This window comes from Camarhynchus parvulus, chromosome 13 (genome assembly GCF_901933205.1).
Source record: "Camarhynchus parvulus chromosome 13, STF_HiC, whole genome shotgun sequence".
Classification (NCBI taxonomy): Eukaryota; Metazoa; Chordata; class Aves; order Passeriformes; family Thraupidae; genus Camarhynchus; species Camarhynchus parvulus.
In genome coordinates this window covers 6,839,099-6,861,429 of record NC_044583.1, presented here as the reverse complement: position 1 = coordinate 6,861,429, position 22,331 = coordinate 6,839,099, and the positions used below count along the sequence as shown (strand labels likewise).

Here is a 22,331-nt window from a genome sequence, read left to right as displayed (position 1 = left end):
AATGTCCAGATATCAACGTTTAGATACTGGAAATCTCTATACAATTCTGAAGAATTGATCAACAGGAGAACTGTTAAGAAAGGTTAAAACCCCCGGTAAATTGCAAACTGTTGGGTCCTCCCCCCCCTCAGAATTCTAATGATGTGGAAGCTGCATAATAATCTCCCTGTGAACCATAAACATAATAAAAGCTGAGGCCATTTCTAACATAATCTCTATCAGCAAGATGCCAGCGCTTTTCCAGATTTCCTAACGGGTCCCTGCTAATTCCATGCCAAAACTAGCAGTGGATTTCTTCCTTTTAATCTCCCCTAATGCCTTATTCGATTATTGTCACTGCTCTCCGGCCGCGCACCGTCCCTTCAAACCCTAATTCCCCCCGTGGAGCGGTCAGATGAGGCTGAACGGCGGCGGCGAAGCCGAGGGACGAGCACGGCCGCGGGCAGAGCCCGGCCCGGGAGCGAGGGGCCGGGGCTGAGGAACCCGGCCGGGCCCTGCCAGAGCCTCACCGGGGCTGAGCCACCGGGCTGAGCCCGCCGGGCCCTGCCAGAGCCTCACCCGGGGGTGAGCGACCGGGCTGAGCCAGCCGAGCCACCGGGCTGAGCCCGCCAGGCCCTGCCAGAGCCTCACCCGGGCTGAGCCAGCCGGGCTCTGCCAGAGCCTCACCCGGGCCCGGGGGAAGGATGAGCGCCGACACCGGCTCCAGCTGACGGCTCTGAGGGCACTGAGCGTCCCGGCACACACCTGCGGCATGGCTCTGCTGCTCGCCTGGGCGTGTGTGGCTGTGAGGTGAGTGAGCCCCCGCCACCACGCCGATCCCCGAGGGCTCCCCGCAGCCCGGGGCTCTGCCGTCCCTCCCTGCTCCCCACGGGGCTGACGGGGACTCGCCTCTGCCCGCAGCGTGGGGACAGCGCTGGGGGACCAGGGCGACGGGGCGGACCTCTACTCGGAAAACATCACTCGCATCCTCGACAAGTTGTTGGACGGCTACGACAACAGGCTCCGACCGGGATTTGGAGGTAGCGGGGAAGCCTCGTCCCCTCGGGGAGCCGGCGGGTGGGGAAGGGCCAGCAGCGCTCTGGCGGGCTCGTTCCGCACCCGCGGTAGGAGGGAGGCGGCGGAGCCCCAAAAGCGGCGGCGAACAGCAAAGTTTGCCTTGCTCCGCAGCTCCTGCCTCTGCGGGGCGGCTCCGCTGCCCTCGAACAGCGGTCCCGCTCCTCTCCCAGCCCTTCTCCGTGTCCCGCAGGCGCCGTGACAGAAGTCAAGACGGACATCTACGTGACCAGCTTCGGGCCGGTGTCCGACGTGGAGATGGTAAGGGCCCCGCTCGCCGCCCCTGCTCTGTTTTCCCGGGATTCATTACGGTGGCATCTGAGTTGACCGTCATTAAAGCAGATTACGAGGCTTAATCTCTTTGACAATCTCTAGGGCCCAGCAGAGCAGTTTGGCCAGAGCTGCATACAGCTATTTCCCGGCCCGCCAGCCGGGGCTGGGCACACACAGCCTCAGGTGAGGGCACGGCCGCAGGTAAAAGATGCCTCTTGAACCCTGAGAAGAAGATGGTGAGCGCCGTGTCCCAGCAAAGCTCTGCAGAACGCTGCCTGGTGGGAGGACACCGAATGAGCAGCTGCAGGGGAATGGTGCCACTGCTGACACAGCTGCCCCTGGTCGTGATGGGTCCCCCACAAACTCAGGCAGGCTTGGGTGCACTCAGTCTGTGTAGACAGAGATTCAGACTTGGGTGCACTCAGTCTGCGTAGACAGAGATTCAGACTTGGGTGGACTCTGGCAACTACAGCAGTAGCCCCCAGGAACATGTTAAGTCATGGAAGTGAGAATAACATTGCTGTTCTCTTTCTAGACATTGACTTGGGCTGCTATTTTTGCCGTTGTACACCCCTGTAACACCATCTCACCTGAGCCTGCAATCCAGCCCAACTGTGGGCTCCAAGTAATATCAAAGGTTTTCCACTGCTCTTCATCAGTCAAAGAGAAGGCATAACTTTGCATTCTTAAAAAATTTGCCCCAGCCAGGTTTAGCTCTGTTTCCTAAGCAACTTTTGCAGAGAGGTCTTTTCTGAAGAGTTGTGAAAATATTACTAAGAATTCTTGGAAAAAAGTCCCATTGATTAATATTAACTTGACACCATAATCCTACTGTGATGTGACTCAGATCAGTCCTCACTTTGTGAATATCCAAAGGAAGCTGCAGAAGAGTCACCGAGCGTGTCTTTTTGTTTCTGGCAATTAAACATTGATAGCTTGGTCTTGCACTTTGAAAGGGAGACATTTGTATTTCTTAGACCTCAGTCACTTTGAATTAAATTAATATCTATGAGAGTACAATGAGGGTTAGTTTTTTTCCCCTTAATCATGTCCAATTATCTGTTCAATGATTCATTTATAACTGTTCTTCAAATAATAAGAAAATAGGATATGTTTTCATGGATGACTTTTTTAGTAACTACTTAATGATAATAGGATTGAGTGTTTAAGCAGTAAATGAAATGCCACTGACATGTGTGTTAGATTGTCTCATAGAGTTACTGTCCCCACAGCCACTTGGGACTGTTGACCCCCACACAGATGTCAAGCCCTATTTATTTTCCACAGGAATACACAATGGATGTCTTCTTTCGTCAGACATGGACTGATGAGAGGCTGAAGTTTAGTGGGCCAACTGAAATATTGAGACTGAACAATTTAATGGTCAGTAAAATTTGGACACCAGACACGTTTTTTAGAAATGGAAAAAAATCAATTGCTCACAATATGACAACTCCTAACAAACTTTTCAGAATTATGCAGAATGGAACTATTCTTTACACTATGAGGTGAGAGCTTGTCCTGCTTTTGGTTGACCTGTATTTTTGATTCTATCAGTATTTTCCTACACACCATATTTTTCATTATCTACAACTGTGTGTTCTAGACTAACCATTAATGCTGACTGTCCTATGAGGTTGGTGAATTTCCCAATGGATGGACATGCTTGTCCACTGAAATTTGGAAGCTGTAAGTTTTCTGTGTCTTTTAGTTTGTTAAAGTAACACCTTTGGTCAGAAGATCATAAGATATTACTTAGTGACCTGTCTTAAATTTTAAGTTGTATTTTTATACTAGAATTTTACTTTTTTCTCTGAGACTCAGACCATTCATATGGACATGGATATATCATCTGAAGGGTGACTGCTGAAGCATGTTTTATTATTTATTATTCTTATACTCTGGTACTCAAAGTTGGCCTTCAACAAATATTAAAACCTCTGCTACATTTACTATATTACTTATAATTTTGGAAATATATTAGTCTGTGGTAATCAATTTTGAAAATATTTAGTTGAGTTGTGGTAATCAATATGTATGTTTTATAACAAATTAAGAAGTGACAGCTAGTTCCTCTCAGATCCCACCTCAGCCATTCTCTTATTGTTGCTTTTTTTCTCATTTTGTCATTAATTATCTTGGGAACTTCCTGGAGTAGGATGCATGTTTGTGTGGGCATTTGAGCTACGAAAGGGATTACTCTATTTATTTTTTCAATTGCTTATAAAATATGTAATTAGTAATGGTCATTTTCCCCTCTGTTACTCAGATGCTTATCCAAAAAGTGAAATAATTTATACTTGGAAAAAAGGACCATTGCATTCAGTAGAAGTACCCCAGGAGTCTTCCAGTCTTCTCCAGTATGACCTCATAGGACAAACTGTATCTAGTGAAACAATTAAATCTAACACAGGTAAGATGGAGCCATGTGGAAACTACTAGTGTTCTGAAACATCTTGATAATGAATTACAGTTTTTTTTTTTCATATAGAATGAATTAATGTATCTTTTTCTTTTTCTATTTTAAAAAGTAAAACCCTTGGACAGACTCTAACCATTGTCTCTTAAAAGACAGCTTTTCAATACAGTCCCATCAAACAAAAATTTTTTTCATGATATTCTTAAGAATTCCCGCTACCTCTCCATCCCAGTAAAAACAGTGCATAAAATGAATACTATTCTGCTCTGTTTCCATAAGGTCACTTTACCTTTTTTAAGCAGCTTATTTTTATTATGCTCTAAGAGGTCTGTGATTTCATCTGAACATATTATGTTGGGTTTAAGCCAATAATGTTCACTCACATGTTGCCAGAATAATGCTGACATACTTGTCTCTTAACAGGTGAATACGTAATCATGACAGTTTATTTCCACTTGCAAAGGAAGATGGGCTACTTCATGATACAGATATACACTCCTTGCATTATGACAGTCATTCTTTCTCAGGTGTCTTTCTGGATTAACAAGGAGTCTGTTCCAGCCAGGACAGTTTTTGGTATGCTGTGTTAAGGTCTTTGAGCTCAGCATCTACCATTCATTCATTCATTCATTCCTTTCATTACTTGTTTGTTTTAGGGGAATATTCACTCCAGCTGCTCTATTTCCATCTGCAAAGGAAAATAGGCTACTATCTCATTCAGACATACATTCCATGCATCATGACTGTCGTCTTGTCTCAAGTTGTGTTTTGGATTAACAAAGAATCTGTTCCAGCAAGAACCGTGGCTGGTATTTGTGTTTTTCCTTTTGTCATTCATTTCATTCACTGTATTGAATCCGTTGTATCAATCAGATACTGCAAGCCAGGGGGGATTAGGAAAGGCAGCTAGTAGGTTTCAGTCAGCAAAAGTAAATACTAAAGTGAAATGATAGTCAATTTGCCTATGAGGGTCAAAATTATTGACTCAGAATGTTTGGGTAGCCAGACTTGTTTGTGACAATTTTCAGTTGTATTCCAATTGTATTTTTGTATGCAGAAAGGGACAATTTCAAAGTAAATGTCATTTTTTCAAGAGGATTTTTTCCTATGGATTTATTGTCTCGTGAGACCAATATGAGTTAAAGCTTTAAAAGGAAAAAAAAAATCACATGGAATGGAATTATTATCCGACATAAGGTACCCCATCTAACAGTCATTCTGGAGTGCTCTCTTCCCCTTGGTTACGAAGGTATCTAAACAACTAACAAGGGCTTTAGATGGATAAAGATCAGTGAGATGAATAATGTCCCTAGCACAGGTTGAATTTATGAGAAAAATGTATCCATACTGCATGGCAGGGCCTTTTTCTTTCTTTCCAGTGGTTTGAATTAATGCTCTCAAAGCTTTGAGTCTCCTGGTTCATACATACCTGAGGTTTATACTCCAGATATGATGCTACCTGATTTGGCTTCATGTTGCATCTCTGGATTGTAGAGTTACATCCTCTACATTTTGAGTAAAACATGCTTGCAGCATAGTGGGCGTGGAAGGTAACTGTACATGCCTGAAGAGATGTGCAAGTAGTTCTGTAGCTGATTTGGTAATAATTATATAAATACCCCAAACACTGGAATAACAGCTCCTAGGTGTTGTACTGAAGAGTAACATGGACCTGAGAAAACATTTTATGAAAAGAGTAAAATAAGCACCTCTCCACCTCTGTGAAAAATAGTGATGTTAGCATTTTAAAAGAATATTTCAATCCTTATTCCATTAGTATTTCCCCAGGGCACAGTCTGAATTTGTAGTCCAGACTCATTCAAAATCCCATGGATTCTGAATACCTTAATCTAAGGAAAAGAGGGCAAATTCTTTATGACAAATTCTTCTGGTCTTTTTCATTGAAAAAGAAAATTTTAAAATAGTGAAGGTTTAAAAAGCATCATCTTGCAAATACTTTAATTATAAATTTTCACTTTTACTTATTAGTCTGAAAGCTAAATTTGAGAGAAGAGAAATGAATAGTAGAAGAATAATGATGTGCCTAAACCAGTTTTTCAGCACAAAATAATTCAAGGACTTTGTTTACCTCCAAAATGGATGCCAGCTATCAGATTTCAGTGTTTGCATTATGTAACATATTCTTCAAAACTTACTAAGAAGTGTTCAAAATGTAAAGACAAGGGTGAACAATCAGCAGTTGCACAGTTTACCAACTGTAATTTCGTATTCAGTTTGATGAAGTAGCTTTCCACAGTGCAGAGCATTTCATCAATATTCACTCCACATAGAGAGAATTCTTATCTATATCTGTAAAAGAATAGGAGACCTATTCCTAAGTTAAATTCCTGCTGCAGTAAGTTTTTATTCAGACATAGAATATATCTATTTTATTACTAACTAGCACATGGACAGATTCTAATCTAATCACACATCATTTCAAAAAGTTCATTCTGGACCTTTGAAATTGAAATGCATCTCAGCATAGTTGTATTCATATAATAAAATGAGTCTGTCAGATTTGGGAGAAGTAGGAATGCTACATATTTCTATACCATCTCCTATTTGTATTTCATTAAAATGTGATAAGTAGTGACATTGGGATGTATTTAACCTCAGACAGCTGGCAAGCCACATCATGTGAAAGAGTTGCAGAGAAACTCTGAAAATAATGTCACCCTTTCTGGATGCTGCAATATGCTATGACACTGCATCCTTTCCTCTGAGCATCACTCACAGCATATTGCTTCATCAACTCAACATGACCATCACAATATGACATTAAAACATCTTTCACTTTGACACCTACCCTTTCCCAACTGCAGAAAATAGAAGAGGATATTCTCCACCTTACTGTCTTTAAATATCCACAGTTTTTACATTCTAGCAGGCATAATTATAAGTAAATATGAGTCACAGAGGCTTGTATGTAAATGATTGAGTTTGTTCTTGCATTTTTTGCTTGTATCAGGCAGCAGTAGGAAGTAAGTATATTTCCTACATTATTAATGCTGTACACTCCAACACAGAAAGAATAAATTCATGAATTCATGTGAAGAACACCATGGGGCCCATGAGCTACATGACCAGATTTGCTCTGTGAAAATAGATAAGCAGCTCTAGAGAAGTAGCTTTTCTGTCTTTCCCTATCTGTAGCTAGGGGAGCTTTCAAATCAAGATACTCTTAGTGAATCTTAAAAAATGTATCCCATGATTAAAGAGAACAGCTCAGGGGACCAAAGCATTATTACTTCAAATGTTTGGATCAGGCTCTGACTGTTTTTAATGTAGAATTTGACTGATTTAGTGAGGGTTCTGTAAGCCATGTCTTGTACTACAACAGGAGAAAGAGAGGATCACTGTTGGGGAATGACAATATGTGAATCCAGGTTTCTGCCAAACATTATACTTACTAACCCACCAAGGAAAACCTCCTTCAAATTTTGAGCCTGGATTTTGTTATAGCCATGTTTATCCAATTCTAAGAAGCTGTCCCATCTAGAATGTTATCTTTCAGTCTCCTCAGTGCATTAAAGAAGTTTTTCCAGACCTTTTAGATGCTGAATCTAGTATACATGAGTTATTTAAGGACACAAAATACTTAGGAGTCTTATTGGGATGTAGAATGACAGCTAAAATCAAAAAGGGTGCTGTGCTTTGGTTTTTTTCATGTATGTGAATTTAAGAGTGTCAGGGCTGAAGCCAAGTTCTGATGCCCTGCATTCTTTCTCCTGTTTCCAAGGAATCACCACAGTTCTCACCATGACCACCCTGAGCATCAGCGCTCGCCACTCCCTGCCCAAGGTGTCCTACGCCACCGCCATGGACTGGTTCATTGCCGTGTGCTTTGCTTTTGTCTTCTCTGCACTCATTGAGTTTGCTGCTGTCAACTACTTCACCAATCTCCAGGCTCAGAGAGCAATGAGGAAGGCAGCCAGGGCAGCAGCACTGGCAGCAGCACTATCAGCAGCAACTGTACCGGCAGAGGACGAGATTGTCTCGGTAATTGCTTGCTTTTCTGATAATAAGCATCATATAGGAACAGGCAGCTGAAGTAGTGAATGCAAAACAATATTAAAGTGATCTTAACCTGAAGCAGATTATGTAACCAGATTGTGTCTGTTTATCAAAGACGTTGTTCTGATTCCAGAGAATGAAAATACTTCATTTATTTGTAGTGTTTATTTAAATTTGCAATATGATTTTCTAGAGTGATGTTTATTTGGCTAGATATTTAAGGAAAGCCGTTAGACTATTATCCATGATACTTCTCTTGAGCAATGCTGTAGGCAGTGTGGTCGGGCAGTTGTAGTTCCCAGCAAGTCTGCAGAATTTGTGGGACAGTGTTCAATGGAATGAACATTGGCCAGATGATTATGGGATCACTGTAGTGCAAGGGTACAGACCATAAGTGAGCCATTTGGAAGATGGGTAATTAGCCTATACATAAACTTGGCATCTCTTACCTTACTGAAATCTGTGTTGGAGGAAGCTCTGGGGGGAAAAAACATAAATGAAGGATAGATGAAAGAGAGGAAGTCTTTCTAGTATCTAAAAACTGTGTCAGAATTGCTTGCAAATTTCACTCTCTAAATCTTATGCTAAGTCGTGAATGCTGTCTCACAGCATATGTTCATCTATTTATCATTGTGGCCTTTCTGTTTCAAAAGCAGTTTTACTACCACCATGATTTCCATTTTTAGAGAAATAACAATTTGAATGACAATTTGCAAAACCTCTGAATCTGTAATGGAATAAGGGAGTCAGTCTAAGAGGTGGCCATACGAAGGCAGTACCTTACCCACCATGGAGTAATTTTTCCACATTTGCTGATAAATAGCAGTTAAAGTTACAATGTTTAAGTACTTTCAGACTATTAAAATCATGGTTGATAAGTTTTGCTGACTCTTTTTTGGAAGACGAGCTATCAGAAAAGAAAAATCAAAGTTCACCTGGCTTTATATAGCATGAAGACAATATTGATAGCTACTACATCTTGAAGAGGAACAACAGCTTGGACCCGTCCTTCACACATTTCCTTATTCAAGTTGGAGTTAACCATAAGGAGGTTTACTAGAAAGGAAAAAACAAACCAAAAAATACTACTTTTGTTTTCCCTGAAAAGTCCCTACTGAGCTATATGAAAACAGTTAGGCTGACTCTGCACGTGCTGCTGGGGCATTCACAGCAACTATGGACACCCCCTCACATTCCCAGTCTCAGGAAAACAACTGATCCAAAAATAAAATCTCCTGCTTCTGCCCAGAGAAGCTAAAAACTTGCTTGATAGGGCTCCTCCAGATTTACATGATCTATGAATCACAGCAGACCAAGGTAGGCACCAGACATAAAATTTCTGTTGAACAAATGAATAAAAGATAAAGAAGTTAAAAGGCTCAAATTTCTTATCAAGGTCTTCAGCCTTAAACAAGCAAAAAACGAACTGAAGACCCTCCTTCCTGTTTTGTAAATATTCACCTGTTAGGTTTTCCAAGTAAAAATCAACAAAAGAAAAAAGAAAACATCTAGAAATAAAATACATATCTAGGAATCACCCTGCAACAACCTGCTCAAGAAAATTATTTATGTCTAGCTGACAGCATACAGATTTAGAAGAGTAGTAAATCCCATAACATTCAGTCCCTAAAACAGCCCAGAAAATTCTACAGACCTGATCTTGCTCAAAGCAAGACAGCCATTTTCAAGCCCTGTACATGCACCACGTTTTTCTCCCAGGATCAGTTGTCTATGAGAATTGCAGTAAGAGAAAGAGCAAACTCAGGGAGAGCATAAAAACAAAGGGTACTTACAACTGAAGGCAAGATTATGTAGTCAAAAAGGTTTCTAGAAGAATTAGCTATTGGATTTAAAAGGTTCCCTTCCAGAAGGGCATTCTGGGAAAAAGGAGTGATTATGGGATAACAGATTTTAAGAAGCTTTTCTTTTTTCATTCCTTTTTTTTCCCCCTTTGGTAGAGATAAGGAGGAAGAAAGTTTTGTATGTTGGCACATCCATAGATACACTGCAGTCAGTGATATAATTTCATATTAAACAGACCTGAAGTGTCTGATTTGAATGCTAACAGTGTATTTAACACAGGCTGATTACAGGTCTATGACTGTTTCCTCTGGACTGTCATTCTCTCTGAGCCTTGTGCTTCTATAGCTGCATTACTGATCCTAGGGCAGATATTTTTAAGGCAGACAGCATAACACTCAGTTTCCTGCTAGAGTGAGGGCCCAAAGTCAAGATAAACATATCTACAGAATATATATATATATATATATATATAAAATTTAAAATTAAATGTTTTTTGAAAAAAAAACAAACAAAAACCTTAAAATATTAAGCAGCCTTCTTTTCCTTTCAGTCTAGTTACCTTTATTTAAAATTTTGCCTTATTCAAATAAACTAAAGTCTCTCACACAGGTTTTTATAATGTAGAGAATAAAACCTGTATACTCAGAAAAGAAATATGTCAGAAGACCAAATTCTGCTCCAGTGTAGAATGAAAGTAGGAGGAAATGCTGCAGCCACTGAACTGTGGTGGGGTCAGTAAGAGAGATGAGGCTGTGCCCGTGTGCTCAGCAGAGAGCTGAGAGCCCAGCAGGCCTGGGCTGGCTCCAGGAAAGCCTCTCTATTTACCTCAGCTAACTGAGAGCAGGGTTTGGCTTGCTCTCTCCATCAGCTGCAGGTAATCCCTGTGTGAAATACAAAACTCTGGGTGTTCCTCTGCAGAACACGAGGACAGCAAGCTGAGCCTTCATCTGGACCCTGACACAAACCTGTTCTTACTCCTGCAGTGGCCAAGCTGGCTTTAGCATGTCAAAACCAAACATCCTATACATGCACATATAAAACCATGATGGCATTTAGCTTTTAAATCCATTTCAAATGCATATTTTCTATATCATTTGCATTGTTTCCTCTTAATGGCTTTCACTTCCCAGGGAGATCCCAGTCTGGGAAGTTGCAGGGAAAGGGAATTGGTGATACTGTGAGGAGCACAGCATTTGCAGAAATGCTTTGTGGGATGGTCAGGGAGTAACCCCATGGATCAAAAGACATCCTTTCCATGCGAGAGGCTGCATGTAAAAGACAAAAGATTACCACCCTGTAACAGCTTGCTCACAGTTATGTTCTAAAAGTCCTCATGTTTTAACAGAAGTCAGCACAGTGCAGTGCATTACCTCTGGGAGAGCTTCCTTCTCTCTCCAGCCTTGTTTAAAAACAACACAGCTTGGGCAGGAAAGGATTCTTATTCCCTTTAACCTGGCCAGCTGCAGAACAGCTGTATGTCGCTGCTATAGAGGATTTAGTTTCCTGCAATTATGTCAGAATATATTGAGTTTGTTTAATGAATATCCTGGTGTAACAGAGTACTTCTGTCTGGATCAGCAGCCACCCTTTAGCATCACCCTAAAACAGCTATATGCTTTAAAGTTTCCACTGACAACATTGAGGCATAATTCCAGCAATTTTTTTGCAGGAGGGTAGTGAGAACAAAATAAATTTAATTATAGGGAAAAAAACATATGGGCAGACACTGATAAATTTAAGAGCCAAATGTGGCTTTGAAAATTTAAATCTGTTTAATGTAAAAACATATTTTGACAGCAGAGAGGCTCTGTGCCAATTATATGTTTTTTCTGGCATGCTACAAATAAATGTTTTGAAGAAACTCTACCATAGCTCATTCCCTTCGAGAAGAGAATGACCAGGGTTCCAGTCTCTGCTCTCCTTACTGCATATCTGGTTTATATGACAGCAGTTTTAATACAATAGGCATTGGGTATTTTTCAGTTATGCTTCCTGCCTATATAGATCTTTAGATTTTTCCATGCAAAATAAAATAGCTTTGAAGTAATAGGTAACAGCCTCTCCCCTTATTCACCTTCACTTCATGGTTTTGGCTATATTCTGAGAGAAGTGAATTTCATTTCCTGGAGGTTAAGAAAGATTTTGAACATGGTTTTCCCCTGCTCCAAGTGAGCAATTTGACCGAAGTGATTTAACCCTTTTACTAGGGTAAAAATGATGAAAGAAGTCTCCATGTTTTTCTTCAGTGTTTCTAGCAAAGGTAATTTAAAATTCCTTAAGAGATGCCTGAAGCTAGGACAGTTAATGACTTCTAAACTATACTCAGCTTTTGATTATGCAGGACACTGTTTATAACTATTTACACATTATTTGCAATATACTTTTTTTTTTTAATCAGATCTCACAAATGAGACATTCAAAGAAGTGTCCAAATTCGGGTTTATAATGAATCTGTGCCATGAGATGGAAACTGAAACTGCACAGGACTGTATTGAAAGAGGTTCTTTAGTACATGGCCTAAAGATGAGGTTGCACAGTGCAATGAACTTTCCTGCTGGAAGATGCTGAATATGGATTGTTCAATAGATAAGGCAAGGTTTTGCAGATCACACTGGTGGATGTAGGGGCTAAACCATGTTTAACTTCCCCTTTGGAAGATAAGTCACTAGCATGCTCTTATGTCTGTAAGGGTTGAAATTTCTCAAACTGTATCTACTAATGAACAGAGGCAAAAAATGTTATATATTTAATTTGGCATTCTGCCTTTTACAGACACTGAGCTCTGGTTCTAGATTGGTTTGTGTGTGTGTTTTGATATAAGGAAAGTTCAGTGTCTTTAATCAAATAATGAAGAAAAGAAGAAATAAGATTTTCTTATCTAAAATTTTAGAGTTTTTTTCTCAAAAACCTCTTTTTACTGCATTACTAGCAGGAAAAAGAGAAGTGAGTAAAAGAGAGATAAGGAAGGACATACAGATATTCATTTTTTTAGAGTTAGCCAGTATCTGGGTTGCATATATAAGAGACTGATGTTACTGTTAGATTATAAACTAAACTGATAGTGAGAATATGTATTTGCAGTACAAAGCAACAGAGAAGAGAATTCTACAAATATGAATTACAGAAACCTCTTGAGGGAAAGAAACATAATAACAAAGTGCATTCATAAATCACAGTTAGCATGCACCAAAGGAATCAGAAAGAGCAGACAAAGAATTTTATTTACTCTAAAATTATGTGTGCTGTATTTTTTTAGATCTGGAAGACAAGAAATTTGGTGAAAGCCTCCTGAGATATTCTGAGTATAAGCAACTTCTAGTGATATTGAGGAGGGTTGTGAGAGCAGAGCTTTATAGAGAGGATGAGAGTGCTTTGTGAGCTTTCCAGGGGATGAGATAGCTTGGCTGCAAAGCTCAATAAGAAGGCAGACTGTACCTTACAGGCCATCTACATAGCAGTGCAGTGTGGTGGTGTCTCACATTAAACAATGGACTGGCAATCTGCTCTGTTGTCACTGCCTGTTCAGACAGAGCTGCAGGTTTAATTGCCTGATGGGACTAACATTGCCCATGAGTGCAAGAGTACCTCTGAATCAAGGTTCAGTAACTCCAGAAAATCCATTATTTCCTTATGACACTGTGCTGTGCCTCAGGCTTCTTGTTCTTGCTGCTTGTAAAACAGTCCTTACTTGAGTGATTGGCTCTGGGAGCTATGCAAAATAGGCTATTCATTTCCATTTTCTCTGTTTTGTTAACATTTCATGATGTTATTGTATGTAATCTTTGTCAAAAGGAGAAGTTAAATCTAGATACAGTAGACAAATTACTGTAGCTGCTGTTCAGAACAACTGTAATAAGGAATTATATTCTTATCCTCAGGCTTCCTGACTGCCTCCTGTTCTTGGTTTAGGAGTGAATTCCAATGAAAAATATGAGTTGTGGTTCTGGGGCAGCAGTCTGGTCTACAAAAAACTCCCATACTGAGAGACATCCCCATTACACATCTGAGATAAATTTCGACTTAGAATTCCATATCCTGAGTAGGGATTTAGAGGAAAATAGATTTGACCCTGAACTCACTGTTATGGGGACACAGGACTGGTAAAGACAGTGAAAAGAACTGCTCAGGGTTTTTTCTTGAGATGAAATCACATTGAGATAATCCTTCTACTTTAGCAATCTCCCTTCTATAGGAATGAGATTTAATAATTATGAGTAAAATAATGACCAGGATTACATTTTTCCAAGTGCTTATTCAAATGATCACAAAGATTTTCCTACCTCCACATTCTAAATATGTTCAGCACAAAGCATCATCCAGTGACCATGTACTACATCTGTTCTACTTACTATTAACTCCATCACCTCAGCACTGTAATTCCTGATTCCTGCTTGAATAATCCGGAGTAGAATTTGACCTACCTTGTACCAGAATATTGTAGATAAAAAGGACTAAGATTCACCTTAACACTTGTATTTTTAGGAACCACACAGTCTCCACAAAAGGTCAAGTTATTCCACAGAAAGTGAAAAGCAAGATTGAGAAAACGAGATGCCTTACAGTTTGTACAGTTCTGTTCAAAGGAGGGCATGCAGGCAAATGGAACAGAATTGGAGTGAAAGCAGGAAGGCAGGCTCAGCCAGCCAGTCTGTTCATAGAGGGGGATTATTATTATTATGATTAGTGCAAGTGGACATGGATAACCCTCTTTCTGTTTCTGTGACACATCTGTAGCTCATCCTCCATTTAAATCTGTCTGCTGCTTGCTGTGTTACTGCAAAATACAAAACGAAACAGCTGTGTTCCAGATAGGCACAGAGCAGGAATGCTTTTTAATACCCATTCACAACATGACACCAGCCGTATAATGTATAGAGGGCAAATTGGAAGTGGTGATTGGTTGTAGGGGAAGAAAAAGGGCAATAGGTAAGGGAAATACATACAGAAAAGTATCTTTTTCCTTTTGAAGTAAGGAAAACTTCAACTCTTCACCTTTTGTTTAGACTAAAATCAGCTGTGAGGAATCCATGTCTCCCTAATTTTAGTTGGACACTAGTCCATTCATGCATGAACAAAACTTGGCATCCTGTTGTGGAAATGTCAATTGTTCTGATTCTCTGACAGTAACGATGACTTCTGGAAGGATAATTCCTGTTACAACTATTTTAAGTCACCCAGGAGACACCAGCTGTGCTAGGTTAGTCTGTTATCTAGAAATTGTGGTCCAAGCACAAGAGTGGAAAATGTATTTCAGAAAATGCTTCCTTTCCTTTTAGTGACTCAGTCATTTATCTGATTGACTAAAATCTGTTCCCATGCTTAGAAATCCTGCAAGATAAATCCCAAAAATGCTGACAGCAGGCTACATTTATGTGAATGGTTGTCATTAAATCACTCCCAATGAATGGCTTTGGAAATTGCCTATCTAATAGCATTTTTCTACCTTAAAATCATTCCAATGTTAGTCTTCCATTTCACTATAGATGTATGTGCTGTTATTTTGGGAGCTATTTACATTGTCCAAGACTTCCCTCATCTGCTTCAGTCATTTGGTCATCTCGTTCTGCTGACCAGAAAATCTTTGTATTCAAATCCAAGAACATCTGTGTACATTGTGTGATTTTGTGCACAAGATTTTTCCTCAATAATCAGGGAAATGAGTTTTATGGACAAAGTTTTAGGCTTAAGCTCCATATTAACAGAGCAGTACAGTACTTCATCTCAAAACAGACAAACAAACAAAGTCACTCACGTCATCCTTCTGTATTTTTTCAGCCATCAGAGGAATCTTAGAGCTGCTGCCATGCATCCACAAATGGCCATGCTGGGACATGGCAGAAGCAGCAACGTTTTTGAATATTTCCTCCTATTTGACACTACTGTCAAAGTGAGAAATTGATATCCATTAGAGCAGGCTTAGAGCCTGGGGTAGATCCTATTCCTAATAATTTCTGTAAGGAAGGACTCTATCACTTCTACTCTTGTGAAAGTAAAATAATGGCAACGTGGTCCCAAATAAAAGAGATGTACAAAATTAATATACACGCTAGCCTAGTAAGCTCTACATGTCCCTGAGTTCTGGCTGAATTTTCAGAAGAGTTTTAATACAGCTTTCTGAAGAGTAATTGGACCTGGCTGCAAATACTGCACAAAATATGGGAGTAATTTGGTTTCATTTCACCATAAATGAAAATAAAAATAGTCCTATTACAGCTAAGTATATTTGTCTTCAGTTGTATGCATGGAAGTGCTGTGGGAATTATGAGGTATATTTAAAAATGAAATTTTACCCTGGAAAAAACAAGAGGACAATTCAGCATTCATGTCTTCAGCACTGTAAAGTTAGTCCATTGCCTTTTGTGCAGCAGTTTTCTAGCTCTTGCATGACACCATGCAGTGGTTACCAAACTCATCAATGGGTTCAGCCAGGAAGATTGCTCCTGAGCCAGCCCATATTGCTGCTTGTTTTAATCTTGATCCATATCTACACAAACTTCAGTCACACCAACCTACTACAATTTGGATACACCATTCCTTCTTTCCCTTTTAGCTCCATCTTCTGTTTTTCTCTCTTGGAGCTTCCACTTATCACAATGCTAACAATGTGAAAAGCACATATTTTTTATGGCTTTACAACAAAGCTTTAGGCCATAAAAATATATATCCTTCTGTATAGATGCATTATTTTTGTGATTTTCTGAGATTGCACTATAGTAGAGAAGCAACAATAAAATCAGAAATTTGAGTTAAAAGGTGGAAAGAAATGTAAAGATCACAAAACCTAAGACTCTGTATCCAAATACCAATTTTTTTTCCTCTTCTTTTTTCTTTCCCAGCATTCTGACTCCAACTCTAACCTGAAGAAGAGAGTGAACTCCATAGCATCTCAGGCAGAGCAGTCTCCTGAACCCAGCATAATATCAAATACTGCATCCCAGTGTCAACCTCTGCCTGTTCCTCCACCAGCCCCACCACAACCACCAGCCATTGGAGGTGCAAGTAAAATAGACCAGTATTCCAGGATCCTCTTTCCAGTGGCATTTGCAGGATTCAACCTGGTGTACTGGGTTGTTTATCTTTCAAAAGACACTATGGAAGTGAGTAGTAAATTTTCTGAATACTCATCTATAATATGTAATATGTTCACTTGCTCAGCATTAGTTCAATTGTTCACTTACTGTTGCAACTCAGTTCATCAGCCCTTTCTGAGTAACACTAGAATGTTTTCTCAAAAAAATCAGCTGTAGCACTCAGTACAATGCAGAAAGGCATTGTACTACACTTCTCTCTAACTCATGCTGCACGGAGCAGAAAATGGTCTGTAAAACAGCACAGGATGACATTCTCAGCAAACAAACTGATCTTAAATCTTCTATTTCTTAACCTGTTGAAAGGAATGCTAGAAATATCTGTTGAAGCCATGAGGTGAAAGAGATAAGAACTTTAATATCCTAAGGTTTTCTCAGGGAGCTAGTACCATAAGTCTCCCCAAGAAGTTTGTTATATAGTATAAAGGATTAATAACTGCAGTATAAAGTTTGTGAATCGAGTCCCTAGTTTTGTACATTTCAATACATATTTCCTGTTTTTTTCATGTATATCATACTGTCTTATGCAAATAAAGCTGAAAAATCTTTTCTTAAGTTTGTTTGAATCAAGCAGAGAGTGATTACACCTTTAGATATCCGTGAGGTCCAGAAGAAACATGTGCCCTGCAAATTGAGCATGACTAGAATAGTCAGTCAGTAATCAGTCATTAAACTTTAATTCTTTAATGCTTTAAATCTCTATTTTTTCACCTTTTTGGCCTAAATAAAGTTAATAGTGTCCTATTTCCTTGGTAAAAAATATATTCATTTGCCTCTTTGCTATAGAGTTTTGGATCTCACTGTACATTGCAGTCAATTTGATTGGTACATTTAGTTTATTTAGGACAGCTAGGGAGATAATGATGGTATTTAGACAGCACCAAATGCACAAAGTCCCTACATCAATAAAAACAGAGGCTGGAAATCTGGTATGAGTGGGGATCAGGCTGTACCTTTATTTCCTAGATGAAAGGTAAAGCAGGCTGAAGGAAATCTTGTGGGCAGCCAAGGGATGTTGCAGTTCAAAGAAACAAGACAGTGCTGGTCAGCTGATTGGTGGCACCTCACCTCTGCTAGAGGGCTGCTGCTCTAGCAGACTCTAATTTTTGCTACCAGTATGATCTGGAAAATGCTGTCTCTCAGAAATGGGGTGTGCTGCCAAGCAGCTTCTGTGGAATTGTGAGGGCAGGAAGGTAGGAGACACTGTCTCTCACAAATGTTCCTGCAGATGTCTCTCAAGAGGTCACAGCTGCCAGCTCCTGGCCACTCCAACCCTGCCCAGTGCTAAATTTAGCATTTGTGCCAGAGTCACTGATCCTGCTGTTAAAATATTGACTATGTGTGCAAATTACTTATCTCAGAGAAGGGATTGGAAAAGCTCATGTCTGATCATGACAACTTCTGTTTAGAGGCCAGCTCCTCAGCTTGCCAAGACTCCAGTGATTAAACCATTCACATTCTGGATCTGGAAATATTTGGAACATACTTGCCATTTCCCCTGGTGGTGATGAAATATTTACACTAAATCTCGTATATTAATAATAACATTAGAACCAGGCTTTTAAAATACTTCCAAAGTCTAGGACTAAGTGCTGACTATAAATATTTTTAAATGCAAGCTCACAAACATGCTCAGAAGCTCAGAAATTATGTTCTGTAGTAGCATTACAGAATAACAGAAATCCAGCAGCAAGACTTAGAAAAGAGAACAGTATTGACAATTGGGGTGTTTTGAATTATGAAGAATTTAAACAATTGTGTTAATTTTGACCAAGCTCTTCTTCCTAAATTACATTTCTGCATTTGTGTACTCAGTTATGACTAATAATAATTGTGATATACACTGCTAGGTTTCTAATTCAAATGTTATCACCAGTTGTTACTTACACCAACCAGGATTCTTTTTGCTTTAAAAATATATTAAAAATATATAAACCTTTAATTCCAAAGAGAGGAGATACAAAAGTTGGGTGAACAAAGCATGGAATGCTTCAAGGGCAGTTAAACTTAATCTTTGGCTCCCTCAGGCCCAACACATTTAATGTTGTTACAGTATAATTCAGCTTATTCAATTTAAAAAGTGCATTTTGTGCAGTATTTCAGGTATATTAGCTTTTTTAAGTTACTTTTTTGAGTTCATGGGACTTTTGTTTAAAAAACAAAAAGAGGAAAAAAATCTAATTAATTTATTGAAATGGACAAATTTCCAGTACACCAGTTCTTGTACTGCAACTTTCTAGGATTTTTATCAGTGCAGTTTGGAGCACAGAAGATCATTCAGCAATTCATGTGCTCAAACCAATCAGGTACCTCCTGTCTTTGGAGGTACACAGAGAATGAATCAGGCATTTCATCACCCTGTTTGTAAAAGCAGGTTATTAGCACTGGAATCAAAGGTCATATTCACCTCCTATCATTATTTTCTGGCCAGGCTCTGCCTTTGGCTTTGAAGGAGGAGCAAGAAGAGTTTTTTATTTCATGTTCTGGATTCAGAGCCTCAGCTGGAAGGAGCAGCCTTGTTAGTGTAATGACACAGAGCTGCATGAAATGAGGAGCTCTTTTCTAAGCTGTTTGGTACGAGTTCAATACACTACTAAGCAATTTTCTTTGGCTTAGATAATGTGATACAGAAATGAAAAAGTCATTTTTATGTACAGTATCTCATAAAATTTATGAGAACTTTGGGGACTGACTACTTTTCAAAGTGCTCCTTGGATAACTTTTTCTCCCCCTGCCATTAATAATTTTCTCTTCAGGTTAAATATCTTTTCTCTTACTATACATGTAAACTAAGAGTATGTAAATTACACAGACATTTTTTGATTTGGAAGTTTGTATAAAGAAGAAGGTATTTTTAATAAAATGTACACCTTTAAACATTTGAACATTATCATCATAGACTGGTTTGGATTGGAGGGGAGCTTAAAAATCATAGAATTCCCATCCCTCCCATGGCAGGGACACTTTCCACTAGACCAGGTTGCTCCAAGTCCAGTACAATCTGATCCTGAAAACTTCCAGGGATGAAGCATCCACAGCCTCTCTGAGTAACCTGTGCCAGGGCCTCACCACCCTCACAGGGAGGGCAGCCAGGACTGGACAGACAGCAAAAGTATCTTAGACTGAACTCTGTGTGTGTACTTCCATACATACTGCACCAAGTCAAACTTTGCAAACCAGGAAGCTTCGTAGCAAACTTTCATTACAAGATTAATATTTTTCTATATTTTAAATCAAAACCAGCACCATTCTCTGAAGAAAAAAAAATATGAAAAAAAAATCCAGGTTAAAATTAAGTAATTCACCTGAATGCTTTTTTTACATGGATGGGGATAACATTCATCTTCTGGTCTTAATATTTAAATAAAGGGTTCAATTCTCTATTGGAACAAGTGGGAAAACATTCTTATTCAATAGCAGTCATCCACTGTGCAGCTTGATACAGGAGATATTTCAGTGTAAATGGGTTTGCACTGGGGAGTAGCAAGAGCATTGCAGAGCATCAATTGTACTGGTCAAAACAAAGGAACTAAACTAGCAAAGTTCTCTGTCTGCATGTGGTTAGACTGTGTATTACTAGAACCTAGTATAACCTAATGTACAAAATAACTGATGCTAGTTTTTAGACCACAGAAAATGCTGTAAGATACTTGTAAGATAAGCCCCTTTTCTCTCAAAAGGTTTTATAAGTTAATGCTGACAGGTGCTAATTATAGTGATATCACTGTGCTACTTATAGTATGGAAAAAAATAAAGCATCAGAGTTACTCTAAGAGGACTTACTCCCTCTCTATGTGAGGTGAATTAAATTAGGTGGAAGTTTGAGGATGTAGCATCCCCATGATTTATACATGGGGGATGGAACATTTCTATGGCACATTTCTATGGTTCATGTTCTTTTGTAGGGTAAGTAATATCTGCCATCCACAAGAAGCTCTACACAGTAATGAAAAAGACACATTTATCTAAATTTGACAAATAGAAAAGTTCTTGAAAGAAGAGCAAACCCTCCTGACAAATGAGGAAAAAGATATTCTAGCTTTTTATTTTGTCATACAGCATATGTTGGCTTTGTTTTCGGTTTTAAATCTTCCTAAGTCCTTCAGCCGAATACTAATTTATGACAGTGACCTTGGTGGGTGAATTGCACACTTCGTTTATTTTAAAATTGGCTTGATTTAGAGTGCAAAGAGCCCCCTTTTAAAGAGCAGCAAGTACTACCTTTGCCACATAACTCACAATGCATATGCCACTGCCACGTCATCTTATTCACCTTATTTCTAAATTCATTTCTCATTTAATAAAACATCGACTAATGGAGTGAATCAAGCTAGATAAGGAGATGATGTTAAAATTTTGATGATAAATCCAGAAAACGAAGCAGAGGCAGCTTTTCTGTTTAGGAGTACAGGAAGATACAAAGTCACTGAATGGACCAAAGTTGCTGAGTCCTGGATGTTATTTGGATGCAGAGGACATAGCAGGATGGCAGGAGAAGAGTTACATAATAAGTCAAAGATGCTAATGATGTCAGGCGTGAAGAAAAAGAGAAAGAAACAAGAGCAGGAAAAGTATTTAGCTTCAGTATGTTGGTATTATAAAGCTTGTAGTGCATATCATTACATCATTTTTCAGTTTAAACACTGGAAAAATAAAGGTTAAGTGGAACAGTCAGTGCCATACATACTTAACAACTGAGCTTTGATGATCCAGGTAATGAGCATCAAATTCTAAGAGGATTCTCCTTGAAGTGCAGTCCTATTTTGAGTCTGCTGAGAGAGTTAGAAATCACAGGGGTTTGTGGGTTAACTCAGTTGTTGTTAACAGTGGTTAACAAGCCACAGCTTAAACCCCTCTAAACTTTTCTTCCAGTTTTTTGAACCTTCAGCAATGCCTTTTCGAAATGACCCTCAGTCCAACTGAAGAACAGCTCAAGATTTCAAGGAAATCACTCAAGGTCACAGAGGATTGAAGAGACTTCAAAGGATTTGTCTGTCCACAGGTGATCTCAGTTTTCAAACAGGGAATATTTTTATTGGACATTACCTGGATGCAAACTCTGGACAAATCAAGAGCTGCAAACTTCTTAGGGATCTAATTAATATTTTCTTAAGATTTCTTACAATGATTGTACTACAGAAGTTGTTGTTAAACCATTTGTTTACTTGTCAAAGAAAAGAATGTTCATTTCTTCTAAAACATTTGTAAGCAATTGAACATTTACATTTATATGAAACATCAATAAAAGGCTTTGGGTTTTTTTAATAGAATAAGAATTGCTAAACTCAGCTGACTCTGAAATGGTAGAACTTGGCACAGTTTCAGTGAAAATCTAGGAGTTGTACTGCTTTCCAGCACTTGAAATTGACCCAAAACAATGTTGGATACAAATCCTATGAAAAGGAGCTGTAGTTCCGTTCTATTTTAACCCTTTCATATAAGAGATAAAGGATTAGTTCTTCATTATTTTTAATTGAATTTTCATCTTTGAGATGACACTTATAAAGAATGAGATCCAAGGAAAAAAAAAGGAAATATAAGCTATTTTTGTGTGCTTTAGCTGGTTGTTTACCACAGTGTAACTTTCTTTGTTGAAAGTCACCATTAAAGTACAACCAGACTAATAGCAAACAATTTATTGGCAGGATCTAGAAACGGAGGACTGGAATTTCAGGGAG

The 22,331-nt window shown here is 39.1% G+C and overlaps 1 protein-coding gene across 1 annotated transcript; it reads left to right on the top strand.

Annotated features, from left to right (window-relative positions):
• Positions 1 to 751: 751 nt before the first annotated feature.
• On the top strand, positions 752 to 21,616 carry GABRA6 (gamma-aminobutyric acid type A receptor alpha6 subunit). Its single transcript, XM_030957191.1, has 10 exons — positions 752 to 789; positions 901 to 1,019; positions 1,247 to 1,314; positions 2,614 to 2,834; positions 2,933 to 3,015; positions 3,596 to 3,739; positions 4,169 to 4,321; positions 7,488 to 7,747; positions 16,402 to 16,662; positions 21,526 to 21,616. The coding sequence occupies exons 1-10, from the start codon at positions 752 to 754 to the stop codon at positions 21,574 to 21,576; spliced, it is 1,398 nt and encodes a 465-aa protein (XP_030813051.1). The 3' UTR covers positions 21,577 to 21,616.
• The last annotated feature ends 715 nt before the right edge of the window (positions 21,617 to 22,331 follow it).